The sequence below is a fragment of the Lissotriton vulgaris genome, chromosome 7 (assembly GCF_964263255.1).
Source record: "Lissotriton vulgaris chromosome 7, aLisVul1.2, whole genome shotgun sequence".
In the NCBI taxonomy this organism is placed as follows: Eukaryota; Metazoa; Chordata; class Amphibia; order Caudata; family Salamandridae; genus Lissotriton; species Lissotriton vulgaris.
Window position 1 is genome coordinate 634,523,704 of NC_141695.1, and position 19,099 is coordinate 634,542,802.

The following is a 19,099-nucleotide window of genomic DNA, read 5'->3' on the forward strand; positions in this document are numbered from 1 at the left end:
GTGTGTAATGAGCGCTTCTTATTTTTTAATCCAGCGAATTGGTCTCGGCCCTAAATCACTGATCTATAGTCGTCGTAAGTATTTTGGGAAGCAAATTTTCCATGTGTGAATCGGCCCCAGACCTTTTGGACACCCTCTTTCTATCGACAAAATACTGTACCATAAAACTTCAGTTTGTGGAAAAGTGACTTTCCTCTAAATATTCTGAGCTCAAGTGATATTCAATGATTCTTGGGTAATTTTATTTAATCGAATTTGGTGGTGCCCTCTTAATTTTGTGTCCTAGACAACTATCCTGTTTGCCTCTATTGAAGGGGCGACCCTCCTGTCACAAATATTGCGTCTGTGTTAAAAACTTGGAATTAACATTTTTATAAGACTTCTACGGAAGGGAAGAGGAAGCCTAGCGACTTAGTGCTGACCACTAGGACAGAAAATCTGCAATGACCTGCTTCTAGTCAACCATAAAAGTTACTTCTCACCATTTGTTAAAAAGGTCATTCAACCAGGTGCTCACAATCGCAAACAGTGTCCAACATTTGAATATCTAACCAACTAGGCGTTCTAAGAGGTGTGAAATGCACATTAATTATTTATTGAAGCCTTTAAGAAGGTACGGACAAAACTCCCACCTTCGCTGTATCCCCTACTTCGCTGTATCCCCTACTTCGCTGTATCCCCTACTTCGCTATAGCACTTACTTCACCCTCTCTCACATTCTTAACTTTCACATTTGGTTTTCATTTCCATGTAGGCCGAAAAGTGCATTTCCGGAGCTGACTAAATGTTTGCCTGATATCTCTAGGGTAGAGCTCAAAGTGCTGTCTCATTTGTTAACACAGTGTCCTTGGCGGTTTCCAATACACTAGTTTTTCTGGCTTCAAACTCGGCTCGATTTGTTTGCCACTACAAATCTGTTTAGTTTCATATTTTACTGTCGTTAAAACACTAACTTGTTTTTATTAGCCACGGGCTTGTTTTTGATTTTGTGCTAAAACTTGAGGGCTCTAGATTCATTTTATTTGAGATTTGGAAAGCTCACAAATAACAGAGGTTGTACTGGAACTATGACATTGTTTACAGGTCAGGTTGACTGACAGATCTAAATGTTACAAAGGCCGCTTTTGAGTGTTTTCAGAAAGAGAAGAATGCAAAGGGAAGGGCATTCCGAGTTTTAGCAAACAAATCTTTCAAGGCCTAGCCACCTTATTTGTTCAGTTTGGAAACTCTCAGTATGTAGGCAGAGGAAGATGTGAGTATACCAAGAAAAAAGCTGCCGAATGAAGAAGGGGCAGTTGTTGTGTAAGGTTTGTTACAAATGCATGGACTGTCAAACAGCGAGCAATTAAGGGCGAGGAGGCAGTGGAGTTTACAGAGGTGCGAGGATTGCGCGTCCGTTTGATCAACAGGTAGACAGTTGTTTTGTTTTTTAAAGAGTTGCAGCAGATAACCCAAGATACAAGTGATTCGAATAGTTCTGTTGTAACCCCACCAGTGCCTGAGCATGCTCGGGGAGAAAAGTACACGCCTTCCTAAGAACTTCCAGATGAAAGAATCTGGTGGCAGATACACCTGCTGCTACACGTGCCTTCAGAGGTGAGCTCCCCAATGAAATGTACTTAACCATTTTTTTGTAATTTAGTGGGAAGAGGACCGGGTCCCAGAGTATCTTATCACCACAGCAATGACCGAATACTGCGGCCCCTCCCGGAGACTCACACCTGTGTTATTGTTGTTCAATACAGATATTTTTTCCTCGGCCTTCTAATGACCTTAAAACAAACTTCAGGGTGCTAGGGTACTATGTCTTATCCTAACAATACTGAATTCAAACCATACTCAATTTGCAGTAGTTACAGGCTCCATCCAGGTTCTGGTAAGACTTCCACCCTGGCTCCATGACCTGTGTCCTCAGTCCTTCTCTGACGTAGGTACCGATGGCTCCACCGGAGGATCCATTGCTGGTTCCGATTTGTGAACCCCAAACCACATCAGCATGATTCCAAACAATGCTGCGCTACGAAATCACTAAAGTGCCACTGATCACCGTAGCGCCTGATCCTAAGCCTTTGTCCTTCTAGAGTGGGCACACCATCCTAGGCTTTGTCTGTTTGGGTTTGATTCTTCACAAAGCTTGCTACCACCTAAAGTTGATGATGTCATTAGTGTTGTAATATGTGAGGTCATAAGCAGTGCACGGCGAGCGTTCTAGTTTCTTTAAACTATGCATGTTGAATGTCCGCTGGTGATTCCTCCCACCCCTCTACCTTTTTGTTATTTAAAATTTTCAAGACATTTGGACCGAGGTCTAGTGTCCTCAAATGGTGGCCGCAAAATTTCTCTTCATGTTGTGCCCAGCAAACCCGATCGTGAGCTCCCGCAGGAAAAAAGGGGGGGAGGGGAGGCCCCCCTTGGCCAGTCATATCACTGTATTATTTGAAGTTACATGGTTGCAGGACTATTCCAAGCCTCCTGCGAACCTAACTGTGCAGATATACAGTGTTTTTAACCCTAATTTATCAAACTACTGAGTGGATTTACGCCAAAAGTCCCAAAACCATGTTTTCTTGACCAAGGTCTATCGTTCTGCTAAAAACCATTCAACTGTTTTGGATGTAGATGTGTCTAAATTTCCTATGACACTGCATGGAGAAATCGCGTTTTGGGACATCCATCCCCTCCCATCTATACACACACTTACACTCACTCCAATTGGCAGATCACCCTGAAACTTTCCAGGAAGGAGCTGCGATGGGTGAGACTTTATTTTTGGAACGTATTGTGAAGATTCTGTAAAGTTATTAAAAACTGTTAAAAATGGGATTTTTGGTCGGCTAGGGCAGGTGCCAAAGTCTGGCAGAAACCACCACTCTAGTCAGGATAAGGGAGTTACACTCCTAAAATAACCCCTGCTCATTCCCTTGGTAGCTTGGCACGAGCAGTCAGGCTTATCTTAAAGGCAGTGTGTAAAGCATTTGCACCTAACCAACAGTAATACAGTGTAAGCACTACAAAAGGGCACCACACCAGTTTAAAAAAATATCAAAATTTTTATATATTTAAGACAACACCATAAACGATATCAATCCACAATACAGTACTTCAAAATCCTCTGTTATCAAAATATGCTTGAAAAATAGTTCCTTGATGTTGATAGCTCCGTCCTGGGCTCCGTCCGGGGCTATCACGGCATTGTAAGCAAACAAACCCAAACAGTTCTGTCTGACTGCGGCGTGTGGAAGACCTGCAAACAGTATCTTTTAGAAATGCAGGGCATTGGCGACCTCTAGTTGACCGTCCGAAAGCACTGCGTCTGAAGGTGTGGGTACCGCAGGTCGGTGCAGGAGGCGTCCGGGCCCTTGAAGTCACATACTTTGCAGGTGGGACTCCCCTCTGTTGAAGTCAGGAGCGCTGGCGTCTGGTGCGAAGTGCGGCTTTCGGTGTCCTCTGGTCGCAGTGGGAGCAGCGACTTGGTGGCGGCGTCAGATGGCGTCGGTGAGACCAGGGTCACGGTGCGAGGTGAAGGCGGTGCTCGTCTCGGTGCTGGCAGGTCACGATGCAAGCAGTGGCGTCGTCATGGCTGAAGCGTGGTCTTTGGCTGACAAACTGGAGTAGATGGTGCTGGTGTCAGTAGGCCAAGGCTGCGGTGCGTGATCAGGGTGGTGCGTCAGGTAATTTTACGAGCAGTGCCCTCGAACCATGGTGCAAGCAGAGGCATAGGTTTCGTTGTGGAGGGGCTTCGTCGTGAAGCGAGACAGTGCGGTGCCCACAGGTTACGGTGCGAGCAGCGGCTCGGTGGTGGCGTCAGCAGGTGTCGTCGGTGACACCAGGGTTGTGTTGCAGCGGTGCCCTCTGTGGTGCCTTCAGGGCACAGAGTCAATAGCGGCGTCGTAGACGGCGTCTGGTTGCTTTTTCCTCTGTTGCAGCACAAAACACACAGTCCCCAGTGCTGAGGTTGGAAGAGCTTGAAGTCTTTGCTGTTCCTGAGACTTCTTGAACAGGGGACAAGATCTACCTGAAGCCCTTGGAGAAACTCAAAAAAGTAGATTGCAGATCGTTCAGTCCAGTCCTTTCACTGCCCAAGACATAATCAGCCACTGCAGGCCAACACAGCAAAGCACACAGCAAAGTGGTAGTTCCTCCTCACAGCTTCTCCAGCTCTTCTTCTTGGCGGCATTCTTGATCTAAAAGGGTTCTGAAAGTCAGGGGTCTGGGCCCTAATATTTATATCCCAAAATAGTTTGATCTCTTAGGCAGAGAGTGTCTGTGCCCAGCCAGAACCAATTCTGCCTTCTCTGGTGTGACTTCCTGGCAGGAGGTGGAGACGGCATGGTCAGAGGCATACCAGGCCCTTTGAGGTGCAAGGAAATCTCCTCTCCCTTCCCCAATTACAGCCCAGGTCTATTCAGCCCTTTCCTGACCCATCTAGACTATCCCGAGCCACTCCTGCTGCTCAGCCTTCTGTCATCCATAAACCAGACAGGCAATCCACATTCAAAAGAGGCACACAGGATGACTGAGCAAGAAAATGCCTACTTTCTAAAAGTGGTCTTTTCCAACACAGAATGTAAAAATCACCTTCACTAAAAGATGCATCTATAGTTTCTGAGTTCAGGCATACTAAACTTTATTTTCCTACCTAATTCCCTTGGCCAGTTATGTTTGTAAGATGTTATAGACAAAATCCCAATTCTCTCCTATGGGGATCAGGTAGCCTTGCAATAGCGAATAACGAAATTGGCTGTTGTGCACTATCAGGACATACCACATACACCAAGTCATGTCCTACCTTTCACATACACTGCACCCGGTCACAGGGGTACCTTGGACCTACCTTCGGGTTGGCTGACCTTTAAGTAAAGGGAAGCGGAGGGACTGGCAAGTGAGTGCACTGGCCAAGTGGACATGGCAGTTACAAACTGCGTGCAAACTCTGCAATGGCGGGTCTGAGTTACTTTGTACGGGCTGTTCGTGTGGGTGTCACAATCCCATGCTGCGACCCACCAACGGCATTTGATTCACAGGCTCTGGCACACGCAGTACACTTTACTAGGGACTGACATATAATTCAAACTGGCCAGTCATTGAAACGCCAATCCATAACACATTTTACCACAGGAGCACTTGCACTTGACCACTGATTAGCAGTGAGAAAAGTGCGCAGAAACACTAAGCTAATTGATAATAAGTAAAAAAGTGCATACAAGAGATTTTATTAAAATATTCTTACTCTGAGTAATTACTCTTGTGTTCAACCCCTAATTGGTCGTGAACCCTTGAAGAATCAATACATACATAAGGCTTTTTAAGACCTACACATTCAATGAGTGAAAAGAAATTTTCAAAAAGCACAGGAATATCTTATTTTTTTTTTTTTTTAAAGTACAAAATGTAATGTAAGTAAAATTCGAAAGGGTACATTCAAATATAACAAAACACCCTAACAGAGGATGTACAAATCAACCTACAAGTAGAGTATGTCAACATCTATTCTAAATCAAAATAATCAGGCAAGCAACCGGTCTAAAAACACAAACAGTTACTTAAATGTAACAAATGTTGGGGAAGTAGATGAAAGCACCCCTTCGAATTTTATTTACATAACCTTTTGTACTTTTTTTGAAAAAAATATATTCCCGTGCTTTTGAAAATGTATTCTGACTTTTTTTTTTTTTTTTTTTTTTTTTCTTCAGGGCTGCATTGTATTTTTCTTTATCCTCCATTTTATATTATTTGTGCCATTTTCTTTTGCATTTCTGAAGAGTTTTTTTCTCCACCTTCAAACTTTCTGTAAACCAAGACTCTGCAATAATTGACCCCCAACTTGGGCACCAGTTTTTCCAGTGTCGCAAATTTAATTGCCTACCTCTATGGCATCTGTTTCTACCAAGCCAAGAAGAGATGGGGAAGCGTCTTTCAGGGCGCTTAAAAGTTTGTTGTAGGTAATCTTAGTGCACCATCCAATTTTTTTTTTTTTTTTTTTTTTTTTTTTTTTTTTTTTAGTTTAACCTGCGTAGAAAAGGTCCAACGAAATTGAATTAAATAGTGATCTGACTATATTAAGGGAAGAGGGTCGGACGTTGTTCGTGTATTTTCTAATGAAAGGTTATCCATTGAATGTCCTCCCCGATGGGTAGACTTTGAAACAAATTGAGTGCGCTCCAGTGGTAGCATAAAGTCTCTCAGGCTGCACACCTCTTTACTGGAGGAGCAGTCGCAATGAATGTTCAAATCAACTAACATGATAAAATGGGAGAAATGCACTGCAAAATAACTCCAATATAACCTCACTCATGACCTGTTCTAACATCACTGCAACATCTGAAATTACATAATTGATGACAACACTATGCACGGTGGAGCACAGTAATTTTTTGCTGTTAAGCCATCCATTACCGGATACAAATATTGCAGTATGCTGCCACAAAAGACTGGAAGCAATTGCTACACGCAAAAAATCAAAAGAAATGTCTGATAAAAATCATACTAGTTGCTCAGTTAAAGCCAGTGTTGTAGTATGGTCAATATCTGGGGTCATTTTCCTCAGTAAGGTCTGAAAGTCTCAGAGGAGTGATTTTCTCATGCAAGTGGCATACATATTAGCTTTACCAGTAAAGTTGGAGGCAGAGTACACCCTTTGAAATGCCACATCAACCTTCCTTGTCCACAACATCAGCTGTGGAGGCATCCTCTGTAGTAATATTAGGCAAACTCCGTACTGTAACCAGCAAGTGGACCACGTTTAGCAAGAAGCCTTTAAAATACTGGCCTCTTCATTCTCTAAGTCGTACTTGCAACGTGCTGTGGAAAATTCCCAGCCTAATGTGATATTACAAAAAATGTCCCAACTCAGCTCAGGATCTGATGAAGACTGTCACAGTAATACTACGAGATTTTGTACAACTGTGTACCCTGCACATAGTGCCCTTCCAATTCCTGCGCCTTCTGATCATTACCATGCATATAACAATGCCCTTTATGTAGTTTGGAAATGGGTGGCATCTCTGTTCAGTAAGGCTGCATCATCTCTTATCTATCATTTGCTGTAATACAGACATGAAGAGCAAGGTCAGAGAAGTCTGCTCTGGGAAGGAGTGCCCTGATACGAAATCTTGCAGTAATGCCTGTAAACATGGGTGTGAGGCTCCTTTCTTGTATGTCCCAACAAAAGCTAATACCTGAATCGGGAGAAGCTGCCTGCTTTGAAGTTGCCCAACACTTCCTGTTTTGAATGGCTCCATAGCAGCATACTAACGTGGCCCCTATGAAGTCTCATAGGACTGCTTGTCATGCCTTACATGAGGATCGAATTTAGCCTGGCAGACCGAAGGATGCGATTAAGATGATTAAAAACACTTCCAAAAGTTGACCTGTAGCAAAATTCCTAAAAGGATTTCTAAGAAAAAAAACGCCCACAGTGACGTTGACCTAAAAGCAAGTCTCCCCTGTAGTGACAGACCATAAAACCTTTTTCGGTGAATATGCCATATACTCAGAATGATACAACCCCTAGCGCAGAAGCATTGCACAATATCCTAAAACTTGCCTGAAGCACACAGGTTTCAAAGAGACATGTACAAAACCAGAAGTCTAAGGGTTTAGAGTTTGTCCATCCTTTAGATATCAAAAGAAGGGATAGGCCCTAAGTAAGGGGATTTAGTATAAAGAGGACTTTTTAAAGTCTTGGATTAAAAGCTAGGGAATGTAAATTCGGTTTGGTTGACAAGACCGCCGCAAAATGTTAGGACTGGGACAAGGAAAACAGGCGAGGCGTAGTGTGTTCTGTGGTGTGGTTGCAAATAAAATCCTTACAGAAAATGTCAGGACCAATATAGAGGACCATGGTAGTCGTGATGTTAAAAGTGACAACTACACTTTACACATGCTGACCTAGAGAGAAAGTAAAGCTTTGCATATCCTTATTCCTGCAAAAATCTTTCTCTACCTTCGCCTGGGGGACTAGCAAAATTAAGATGGAAAGTAAATAAGTGTTAATGAGTGGAATGCTAAAGTTAGGGAGGTCACCTGAGAGGTCAGTTACAGTATTATTTGGTGAGAATCTGATGTACGCCATGTAATAATGTAAAGAATGTGCTATTTTGTATCCTTCTTTTTATTTGTTTTTGATATTGTGATTGTCTCTGTGATGTGGCGGAAACTTCAATATAGATAGATCTGTGAATAAAATCCTGCACTTTTTGAAAGTAAGATGTCATGGCACAGTTTCAGATTGTGTTAAACAGTGCTTAATTTGTAAAAACAAGTAAGTGCCTGTGCCCTCGACAGGAGGCCAACACAGTTTGCACCACCCATTGCCCCTGCCAGTGATGCATATGACAGTACCTACACAACTACTAACCATCACACTTATACAAGTGTGACATCTCAGACTATTCGAAGCCCCCAAAGCTATAAGTATGGCTTGGGCAGCTAGTATTAATTGTTTTCAATGTATATTGAGTTAATAAACAACTGTAGTACTGCTCACCTATTTATTGCACAAACAGCGAGACCAAGTGGCTGCTGTCATAAGTGCCGGTGTTGGCGATTCACTTCTGGTGCCGAACACCGCATACCACCAGATCAAATTATGCTCCGTGTTAAACTATCAGTTTTTAACCTGTGGTCTGTTGGCCACAAAACAATAATACCAGATTAATAAAGCGTTTATACATAAAATAAAAATGTGATTTTTTTTTTTAATGCTCTCTAAATGGGAAAAAATGTAAAATTGGAGGGTATAAATTATTATTCGCCGTTTGATTTGTGGGAGTCAATCAATTACATCAAACAGTAGTATGGCGATTGGTGGCCTTAATTGAGGCACTTGTACGCCAACAAAGAAAGGATGTATTGGGAGCGAAAAAGACAGTCGTCTGCTAAGATCTAGCATATAGCTTTTGTCTTTTTGAAATGGAAACACATTTTGAAAAGCTTCCCAACCTTCACTTTTATATGGACATTTCCATTTTTATATATTCTTTTGTTTGTGAATTTAAGAAAATGTTTCATAATTTGTGTATTTGTTTGACATACTTGTTACTACAGTTTTATATAGGTTTTGTGGTTCAAATAGTAGAAATTGATTAGAAATGCGCCTCCAGCTTCCAATAGTTATTCAGTGGGGTCCACAGAAGGCATGCAGTTAAGAACTACTGTGTTGAACAATTAAGGGGATATCTGGAAGTGCTGTGGAAATCTACAGTTTAAGATTTTTTGGGCGTGGCTAAGTTGTCTGTTAACCTTTGAGAAAGCAATCTGTGAGAGAGGATCCCTTTACTCTGACCATGAAAACCAAGGCTTGCAACAGTTCCATCAGATATCTCTGGTACTTTCTGGCTCACTGAGGCAAACGCAGTGTACACCTGAGACTCGCCAATAGTGATGCATGATTCATGGTTGAAGCCTGAATGTTAGCCTGTCAGTAATTTGAACACCTCCAAGTGCTATCGAAATAGTGTGGCAGATCTTGGGGATTGCAGGGCCCACCACTTCCTGTCACAGCTTGGGAACGTTTGGTGTGGGAAAGGGTTAAAGAGGAGTTTGCTAATGCCTAAAACACCTGGCAAGTTTGACGTGCTCAAATGACCATGAGCCAGCCTTTTCATGAGGATTTGCTATGCCCTAATTGTACACAGTAGTGCCATATTATTACCAAGTGCTAAAGCCACTTACGCTTTCAAGGTATCCTTTTATGGATTCCTGGCAGGCTTTATGAACCTGTATCATGGTGTTTGCAGATGTAAGGGTTCAAATGACACTCTTCGTGTTTTTTAAATCTTTGAAGTAGGTGGCTGGAACCGATACTAAGAGAAAGAGTTATGCAACGTTTGTGAGTCGATTACAAACAGCAGGCTTCAAAACCAGGGTTTAGCTACTTAATATGTACTTCCAATCCCCAAAATCCATACTTTAGTTTTAATCTGTAACTGACTGTGAAATAGTTATACATTTGAAGGCTCATTCAGTATTCCCCATATAGACAACACTGCATAAGCTCCTACTCTTCACCCCCTAGTCCTAAAAATGAAACCTTTGTTGTCAACCACCCAAGTAAGTTCTGCTTCCCATGCATTGTTCCGCTTATTCTTACTGCCAAAGTGTACAATTCTTGCTAAGTACCCTGAACCTCATTAAATTCTTTCAAGACTACTTTTCACCTACTGGCAGACTTTTACCCTTCCCTAAAGGAATTCCCTAAAGGATTTGGCCACATAGTCTAGTTTTGAGAGGATTGCGATTATTTGCAAGGGGGAGGGAGGTGGGGTGGGGAGTGAGGGGGGGAGTTGTCTTGTTTCTAAGTTTTGGGTAGCTGAGGGGGTGGGGCAGGGAGGGGAGGAGCAGGGATGGTTGGGGGGGAACTGGGGGAGGAGGGGGGTTGGAGCATGTCACAAAGGTCGTACACGTCAGCATTCTAGACGCCCGATTCACTCCGAATCCAAGCATCCTATACCAGCAACCAGGAAGTGATGTCAGGTAGTCCTGCGGAGACATCTCGGGTCCGGAAGGGGCTTCAAGTGTTAACTTGGAACGTCAATGGGCTAGGGAGTAAAATAAAGAGGGGGCTGGTCAAGGCCTATATGAAGCGGATAGGCCCCGTTATAATCATGCTCCAAGAAACACATCTGCAGGGCACCAACTGTGGGTTCCTAGCTAGAGGGCGATATAAGGTTCTGGCACACGCAGGCTTCTCTACAGGGTCTAGTGGGGTGGCCATATTGAGTAGAAAGAGCCCACCTTCCCAAATAACACAAACGTGGAGTGACCCCCTAGGGACATATGTGGGAGTGAGAGGTACCTGGAGACTGCAAGACTCCACCCTGGTCTCGGTCTATGCTCCCCCAAAATTACAGGTAGCCACTCTTAAAGGGGTGACGGAGATTCTCCTTAACACATCAGATACGCTACAAGTGATAGGAGGGGATTTTACCGATGTGATGGTTCCGACACAGGACAGGACGGGGGACAGATCCAGAGACCAGACCCCAACCTTACTCTCTACGACACTGACTACCTGGGGCCTGACCGACATATGGAGGTGGCTACACCCGGACAATAGGGCATACTCATTCTTTTCAGGGGCACACAAGATCCACTCGAGACTGGACTATATTTTCATGGCCCGCAATACACTGACGATGGACGACACGGCCGAATACCAAGCGAGGGAGATCTCCGATCACGCCCTGCTCCTGGACAGGGAAGACATGGAGGTTGACCGCATGGGATCTGCAAAATGCGACCGTTCTGAGGGGTATCAGAGCGGATATTAAAGCATATGTTGCGGAAAATGAGGGCTCTGTCTTGTCAAAGGTGGTCTTTTGGGAGGCCTTTAAGGTGGTGATGCGAGACAGAGCGAGGAGCAGGCTGGCAGAGGAGGCCCGGAAAGTGCGAACTGAGGTCGGGATGCTGGAGGATAAAATACTAGAACTGGAAAGGGGATATCTACTCCATAGAACACCGGAGACCCTCAGAAGGTTAACTGATGTGCAAAGCCAATACAGAGAGGTACTGACAGAAAAACGCCAAAATACAGGCATTGACGACGCTGCATCGGCTGTATGATGTGGGGGACAAATCCGGGAAGCTACTAGCGTGGCTAAGCAGGAAAGAGAGGGATGCTAGATGGGTAGAGCAGGTCCGAGACGCCCAAGGGAACCTAGTGTGAAAGGACGAGTTGATTGCGGAGGTCTTCGCAAACGCACTTTAAATTATTTTATGACGCTAGGGACGACGGAGGACGCCCTACAATATATGGCACATGTTGACCTCCCGGTCTTGACAGATGAGGAACCAGGGTGCCCTAGAGGCAGATATTAAGTTGGACAACGTCAGGGAAGCCCTGACCAAATTACGAGCGGGGAAGTGCCCGCGCCCTAATTGGTTTCCTGCAGAGTTTTTTAAATGCTCCTCGGACTTAGTGGCCCGCCATCTTTTGGGACTCTTTGAGGAGGCAGTGCAGGTGGGGGTGCTACCGCCGGACCTCCGTATGGCTACAATAATTCCAATTTATAAAGAGGGTAAGCCGGCAGAGGAGTGCGCATCGTACCGCCCCATCTCCCTATTAAACATAGAAGTGAAGCTCCTAGCGACTGTCCTGGCCCTTAGACTGAGGGGAGTGATAACGGGGCGTGTACACCTAGATCAGACTGGCTTCCTCCCCGATAGGGCCACCAGGTTGAACCTTAGACGGACGCATAATTGTCAGCAAGATGTGAGCGGGAGGTGGGATCCCCACTGTTTCCTGTCTCTAGATGCCGAAAAGGCATTCGATGCGGTCCATTGGCCCTTCCTGGAAGGCATGCTGAGAAAGTTTGGTTTTGGGCCCAAGTTTCAGAAGTGGGTACAACTTCTATATACAGACCCTAGAGCGAAAGTCTGGGTCAACGGGTCCTTTCCTGGCACTTTCCGGTATGAAGAGGCACCAGACAGGGGTGCCCTCTTTCCCCACTATTATTTGCACTAACGATTGAGGTGTTGGCGGGAGCGATACGGCAGAATGCGGATATACAGGGGTTTCGACTGAGTCCGTCTGATGCGACAGAGGAAAAATCATCCCTGTACGCAGATGATGTCCTCCTGTATATCTCCCACCCGGACACCACCATACCAACGTTGTTCTCAGAATTGGAAAGATACGGAGCCCATGCCGGGTACCGGATCAACTGGCACAAGTCGGTAATCTATGACCCCTGAGGCATGGAACAATGGTCGGGGTTGCCTGAACGGTTGCAAATGATGGAGGGCTTTCAGTACTTAGGGATTTTTGTTACACTGGACAGGGCCTGATCCTACGAGCGGAACATCAGGAGAATTATACATAATTTTATGGACGACTCAAACCGGTGGCGGCTGCTTCCGCTCACGATCCTGGGCCAGGCGGCGATTTTTTAAATGGTGATTCTGCTGCAGTTCCTCTATGCCTTTCAGAATGAGTACTATCCTCTCCCTAATAGGGTGTTTCGGGAAATGAATGCAGAGTTGAGAGCCTATCTCTGGTTGGGTAAACAGCCTAGAGTGGCATTGCTGACCCTTAACAGGCATCAGTATTTATTTATTTATTTATTCGCTTGTAAAGCGCCTGGGTCAATTCCCGAAGGGATATCTCTGCGCTGTTGCTTATACTGGACAGTTTAACTATGCAAATGAAGCTGTGTAGGAAAGTTGGCTAGGATTATGGCAGGGTGAAGAGGTAAGTTTTAAGTTTTTTCCTGAAATGTTCAAGATTGCTGATCTGTTTGAGTTCAGTGGGTAAGGATAGTGTTGGGATAGTATAGTGGTGGGATCTCGTTGCCCAACATGGAGGCTTACTATTGGGCAGAACATCTGGCCCCTATTAATGACTGGCTACGTGCCCCCGCCACGCACCCCACATATGCTTTAGAGAGGAATGGTATGGCAGCCCGTACATGCACCCACTATCTGTATGGGGGCAAAGGGACAGGGGCCTTGCTTCCGGCAACCAGGCTCACCCTGACAGTTTGGAATAGGGCGTCAAAAAGAATAGGCTGGGAGAAGAAACCGACTAGGCAGACTCCATTGTGGCATTGTACCTGGTTAAAAGAATTGAACAAACTGAAGGGGTTCCAGAGGTGGGATGACATAGGGATATCGACTCTGGGGGACGTGTTCGCGAGAGGGGAGCTGAAATTATTTCAAACGCTACAGACAGAGTTTGGACTACACCGCACCCAGTATTTTAAATATGTACAGTTGAGACATGCGTAGCGAGCGGAGGAATTTCATTTGGGAATGCTCCCAGAATATGCACCCCTAGAGGGACGCCTCCTCCAAGAACAAATACCAGACAGGGCGGTTTCCCTAACATACAGAACGCTGATGAATAATATGCCCAATAGCTTGATCACTCTTAGAAGGAAGTGGGAGGGGGACGTGGGGGAGATGGAAGATGTGGACTGGGATACGGTACTGATTCACCCGAGTGAGGTGGCAATTAAATCCCGATTGCGACTGATCCAATACAGCATCCTTCATAGAACATACTTTGATATGGAGCGCATGCACAGGATTGGACGGGCAGTAGACCCGAGCTGCTTGAGATGTGGTCACGACAAAGGGATTTTCTACCACACTATCTGGTCCTGTTCTACACTTCAAATTTACTGGGGGGAGATCCTGGGAGAGCTGGGAGAGGTACTGGAAACCGCCCTGCCGGTGGACCCTAAGCTGGTCTTGCTGGGCATGACCAACGATGTGGACCTAGCACGCCTGCTACTGATTTTCCTGGTCCTGGCCCTAGTGGTCGCCAAGAGAGATGTTGCAAGGAGGGGGGGTGGGGGTGGGGGGGGGGGGATGCGGCACTACCGCAATTGGAGGAATGGAGGAGAGGGCTGGATCTTTATATGGCAGCTGAGCGAGTCACCTATAAAGCGAGGGGGTGCCCTAAGAAATTTGGTAGGGTGTGGGGTAAGTGGAGGCGGTACCATGGGTCAGATGAAGGCCTTTAAGCACAGAAGTATAGGGGAGTCCAGTCAAAGGAGCCGGCGGCTTCATGAGTTGAGGTACTTCGATCACGACGGGAGGGCTCTCAATGCTAAGGAGGGTGGGCCTGAGCTGAAGGGGAATGTACTATTTTTATTGAAGATACTTGGTGGGTGGGGGGCGAATGGGACGAAGGTGGCGATCAATGATGACATGCCTGTTTGGTTGTGGAATAATAAAATGTAAATAAAAATGGTTTTAAAAAAAAAACTAGACTAGTTGCAGATTGAAGATAGAGCCCATTTACATTTGGTTGCTTATTCTACAAAGACCTGCACATGGGTTTACTGCTATACATAACAAGCTATTTAGCATCTTTGGTGATGAGACAAGACTTTGAAGCAGAAACTAGATATAGCTGAATTCCGAAAGGCCAGAGCCCAAAAATTATAGTTCTAGACCCGCAACATCTTTCTGGAGCCCCATACCACAAGATCACTTGGCCAAGACTTCTCTCATATAGCTCAGAATTCACTTTTAAGTCTTCAGTGTTACCTCGTATAGCTTGTCCTCTATCTGTGCTTTCCCCATCTTTCTTATTTCCATCGTATGCTTTTTTATTATTGATATTTATCTGTAATTGGTCAAAATAGAGAACTATATATTTTTACTAGTTCTAAGGTTCTACATAAAACAGTTAATTAAAACATTGAGGTTCTTGCACATTTTATCTAGTTGACGTTACTGGATGATGAGAGGTTCTTGAATCTTCACACATTCCCCATCCAGTTATAGGTTTTTTTATTGAGGAAAGATTAGGTATTCTCTTCTTTGTTTTTCTCTGACTTGGTCCTGTCCCTCTCTCACTTTTTTCATGGTCTGCCTCCTGATCCCTGTTTATCCGTTCTATTTTCTCTCTCCTATTCTTACTTCCCACTCCCAACCTCTGTTTTAACTAATCGAGTATTGGATTCTAAATGTTATGTTTTTTATTGTTTATGTTCTAGGTCCCTATGAATTCTGGTGAATTTCAGCTGACTGTGCCTATGAGACTGATCCCTTTGCACTGGTCTATACTGCACTGGTGAACTTGAAGTGTTTACAGCAAGTGGCCCAACAGTCCTACTTCTTACAGAGCATTTGGCTGTTTTCCTTTACTCAATCATGGCCACCTCATCTTTGCGTCGACAGGTCAAAAATATTGTGCACAATTACACTGAAGCAGAGATAAAGGTCCGCGAAGCAACTTCCAATGATCCCTGGGGCCCATCCACATCTGTGATGTCTGAGATTGCTGACCTCACATTCAATGCTGTGGCTTTCTCAGAGGTGATGGACATGATCTGGAGGCGTCTAAATGATAGCGGGAAGAACTGGCGCCATGTCTACAAGGCTCTGACTCTCCTGGACTACCTTATCAAAACTGCATCTGACAAAGTGGCACAGCAGTGCCGTGAGAACCTTTATACTGTACAGACTCTGAAGGACTTCCAATTTATAGACCGTGATGGTAAAGACCAAGGCATCAATGTCCGTGAAAAAGCAAAACAGATTGTGGCACTCTTGAAGGATGAAGAGAAGCTGAAGCAGGAGAGAGATCATGCACTCAAAACAAAGGAGCGAATGTCACAAGGGGCAACAGCCATCAGCAGCAGTCAACAGCTCAACTACAGCCAGCGCTCTTCAATGTATGGAGATGACTACTCAAAGTCCAGGTCCTCGCCAGCCTCCTACAACTGTATGTTTTAAAGTAACATGGGTAGGGGCTGTGGGTGGTAATGAAAGTGGTTGAGAGGGTGTGTGCCAGAGGTGAATGCAGATGAAATTGGTAGCATTCGACATACTCATTGTCCAGGTTTGTCATCACTACATGCTGCTTAACTAACATAACAGCCAAATGCTCCATCAAGTTTGTCCCACAGTGTTCAGTGTGACCTAGGAGAGACTGTTTGGCAATTAGGATTGTTCTTGAGAGTTAGAAAGGAGTCATTGTTCAGCAAGTCTCTCACTATGGTAGTGTTTAAGGAGCTGAAGAAATGTAGTCACTCTCGTTACTTCATGCCCTTCTAACCTTTAGATTACCTTGGTATGATGGCTGCATGCGAGTAGAGTGAAAAAAACACCTTTTTGCACACAACGAAAAGAAAACAAAAGTCAGAAGCATGCAAAATCTGCTTAAAAAATTGTAGGCTGAAAGAGGCAATGTAGTCAGAAGGGTGAATGGGTGAATACTGGTGGGGGAATCGACTGGAGAGATGGGGGTTTTCTTTGGGTTGGTTAGCAGCCACATCGTTCTCTGACGAGGACTACCTTTAGATTCTATTTTAAAGTGTTGGAATGATTAATTTTAGTTAATTTAGTAATTTAGTTCTATAGCTGTGTGCTTAAGTAAGCAAAAGTAGATTAACATAATTGTTTCTTATGTAGCTAGAACTGTACTGTGGTCCTTTGTCTCAAGCTTCTAAGTGGATAACCATAGTAGATTCTTGATTGGCCATATTTCGCTTCTGTATTATAGAAGCCATGATTAAAGATCAGGATATCCTCATTTTTGTTCTGCCTTCTACAGGAAGCCAGTCAGTGCAGTCATGTTTTGATGTGTCCCTGTGTCTACAGATTGGCAGATGATCAATTTAACTGCATTTGAACAAGTTTTATGTTAAAAGCAAAAGTCTAGTTTTGCCACTTTTTTGTGAAACCTTTAAGAATTTTGTATTTTTGAAACATTACATCTTGTTAATCATGCTGCGCATCCAACATCAAGCCGCCGCAAGAGTATAGACCAGTGGTTCCCAAACTTTTTAGAACCATGACCCACTTTTTAGAACAACAAACTTTCGGGACCCTTCTACCTTTTAATGGATATGAGGCAAGCCGATTTATTTTGTAATGTAAATGAAGCAACATGTGGTAGCGCATTGTCATTTACCGACATCACATTTTTCGTTGAAATTGCCACTAAATTTGCACACACATTGTTTTACTGATACAACTATAGAGGACACAAATGATGTGTGGAAATGAGGATTTTGTGAATATTTATCATTTGTGCATCAACAATCCAGTGTCTTGATTTGTTTTGATCCTTTTAAAATCTCGATTTCCAGCACACTTCAGAATTACAAAAGAAATTGCTTGTTTTTTTTTTTTTTTTTTTTTTTTGCTTTCCTAACTGCTGGATGCACACAGTTCATTTACAGGAATGTACATTTTCTTTTGTATTGAAAAAAGCTGAATTCTAACTTTGTCACATAATTCACTTTAAAAACTCCTCTCACTTTGCAGTCATTGAATGAAAAGTAAAACGCCAATCCTCACATCAAAAGAACAAAATAGCCTGACACTTGATTTGTCTTTGAATCACCAGTAAATGTTAACAAACATTGGCATAGCAAATAGGTCTCGCCTTTGGGGCTTATAAATCTTTAGCTAGAGCTATTGGCTAGTGCTGGTGTGAAGGTGATGCTGAGTGACACTTAGGTGACTGACTTCAATAGTTTCATCGACATCCTACTGATGTTGAACAGAAAATAGTATTTATATACTTTTCTCAAAGCTCAAATGCCATGATGAGCTCACCATCATAGGTAAGTTATATGTGCACAGCTTGCCATGTTGTCGCCGATTATTTCCACCACATCTGGGCTCCCATAGTGTGTGTGTCTGTTTGTGTATGTATATTATGTATGTCATGTACGTATATGTGTATGTATATTATATATATGTGTGTATGTATGTGTGTGTATATATATATATATATATATATATATATACACATACATACACACACATATATATATATATATATATGTGTGTGTGTATGTATGCGTATATATATATATATATATATCTCTATATATATCTCTCTCTATCTATATATATATATATATATATCCAAATCCAATGCTCACCTCTTTGACAAAGTGAGCGGGACACATGCTCCGGGTTAGACAAAGGGATTTATTCGACGTAGCAAGCACAAATTAGTTTTTTCTCCAAGTCTGTGAAACGCTGTAGAATGTAGGCAGACGCGTTTCTGGCCTCAGTTAGGCCGTCATCAGTGCCGGTCTCACAGAACGCTGTACATCCCTGGATTATATATATATATATTCCCAACTCCTGCCTGCCGGACCTGGATTCCGACTTCAACACAGGTACAGACCACAAAAAAGCGTTTGAGGTAAATGCAAAGGTGGTTTATTGACCCCTTGTCTCTAGCATGACGCGTTTCGGCTACGTGACTGTAGCCTTGTCAACATGACAATAGGAACCAATAGCTGTGATTAAATACTGTGCACGATCAGTGGCTGGGCGTTAACAGCACATAGATATAGAAAACATATTGTAAAAAACATACATTCTAAAGGAAATCTGTTTGTATACAATGTGGTGATTAAATAATCTCATTAATCAAATCATTTGGTACATAACAAATTTCATACATACCAATATAGACACTATTCCATTCTAGTTGGATGTTTCTCATCAGAATAAAATCTCATAGAGGAAATACGATAATAAAAATATGTCCGACCACATCGACTTAATTAAGAATGTGCACCAAGTTTAAAATGCATATATCTTAAAATCGTCTATATACAAAGATGTAATATTAAGCATAAATAGCCCACGCACAATCTGAAAGTGCTAGTGCAAG

General features: G+C 43.6%; 1 protein-coding gene across 6 annotated transcripts in view; it reads left to right on the forward strand.

Annotated features, from left to right (window-relative positions):
* Window positions 1-19,099, forward strand: part of EPN3 (epsin 3) — a 372,455-nt gene that overhangs the window by 18,484 nt on the left and 334,872 nt on the right. For all 6 annotated transcript variants that reach the window (XM_086930838.1, XM_086930833.1, XM_086930836.1 and 3 more), the window contains exon 2: window positions 15,450-16,180. In XM_086930838.1, the coding sequence (XP_086786964.1) occupies window positions 15,607-16,180 (574 nt within the window). In that variant the 5' untranslated portion in view covers window positions 15,450-15,606. The remainder of the gene's footprint in view (window positions 1-15,449; window positions 16,181-19,099) is intronic.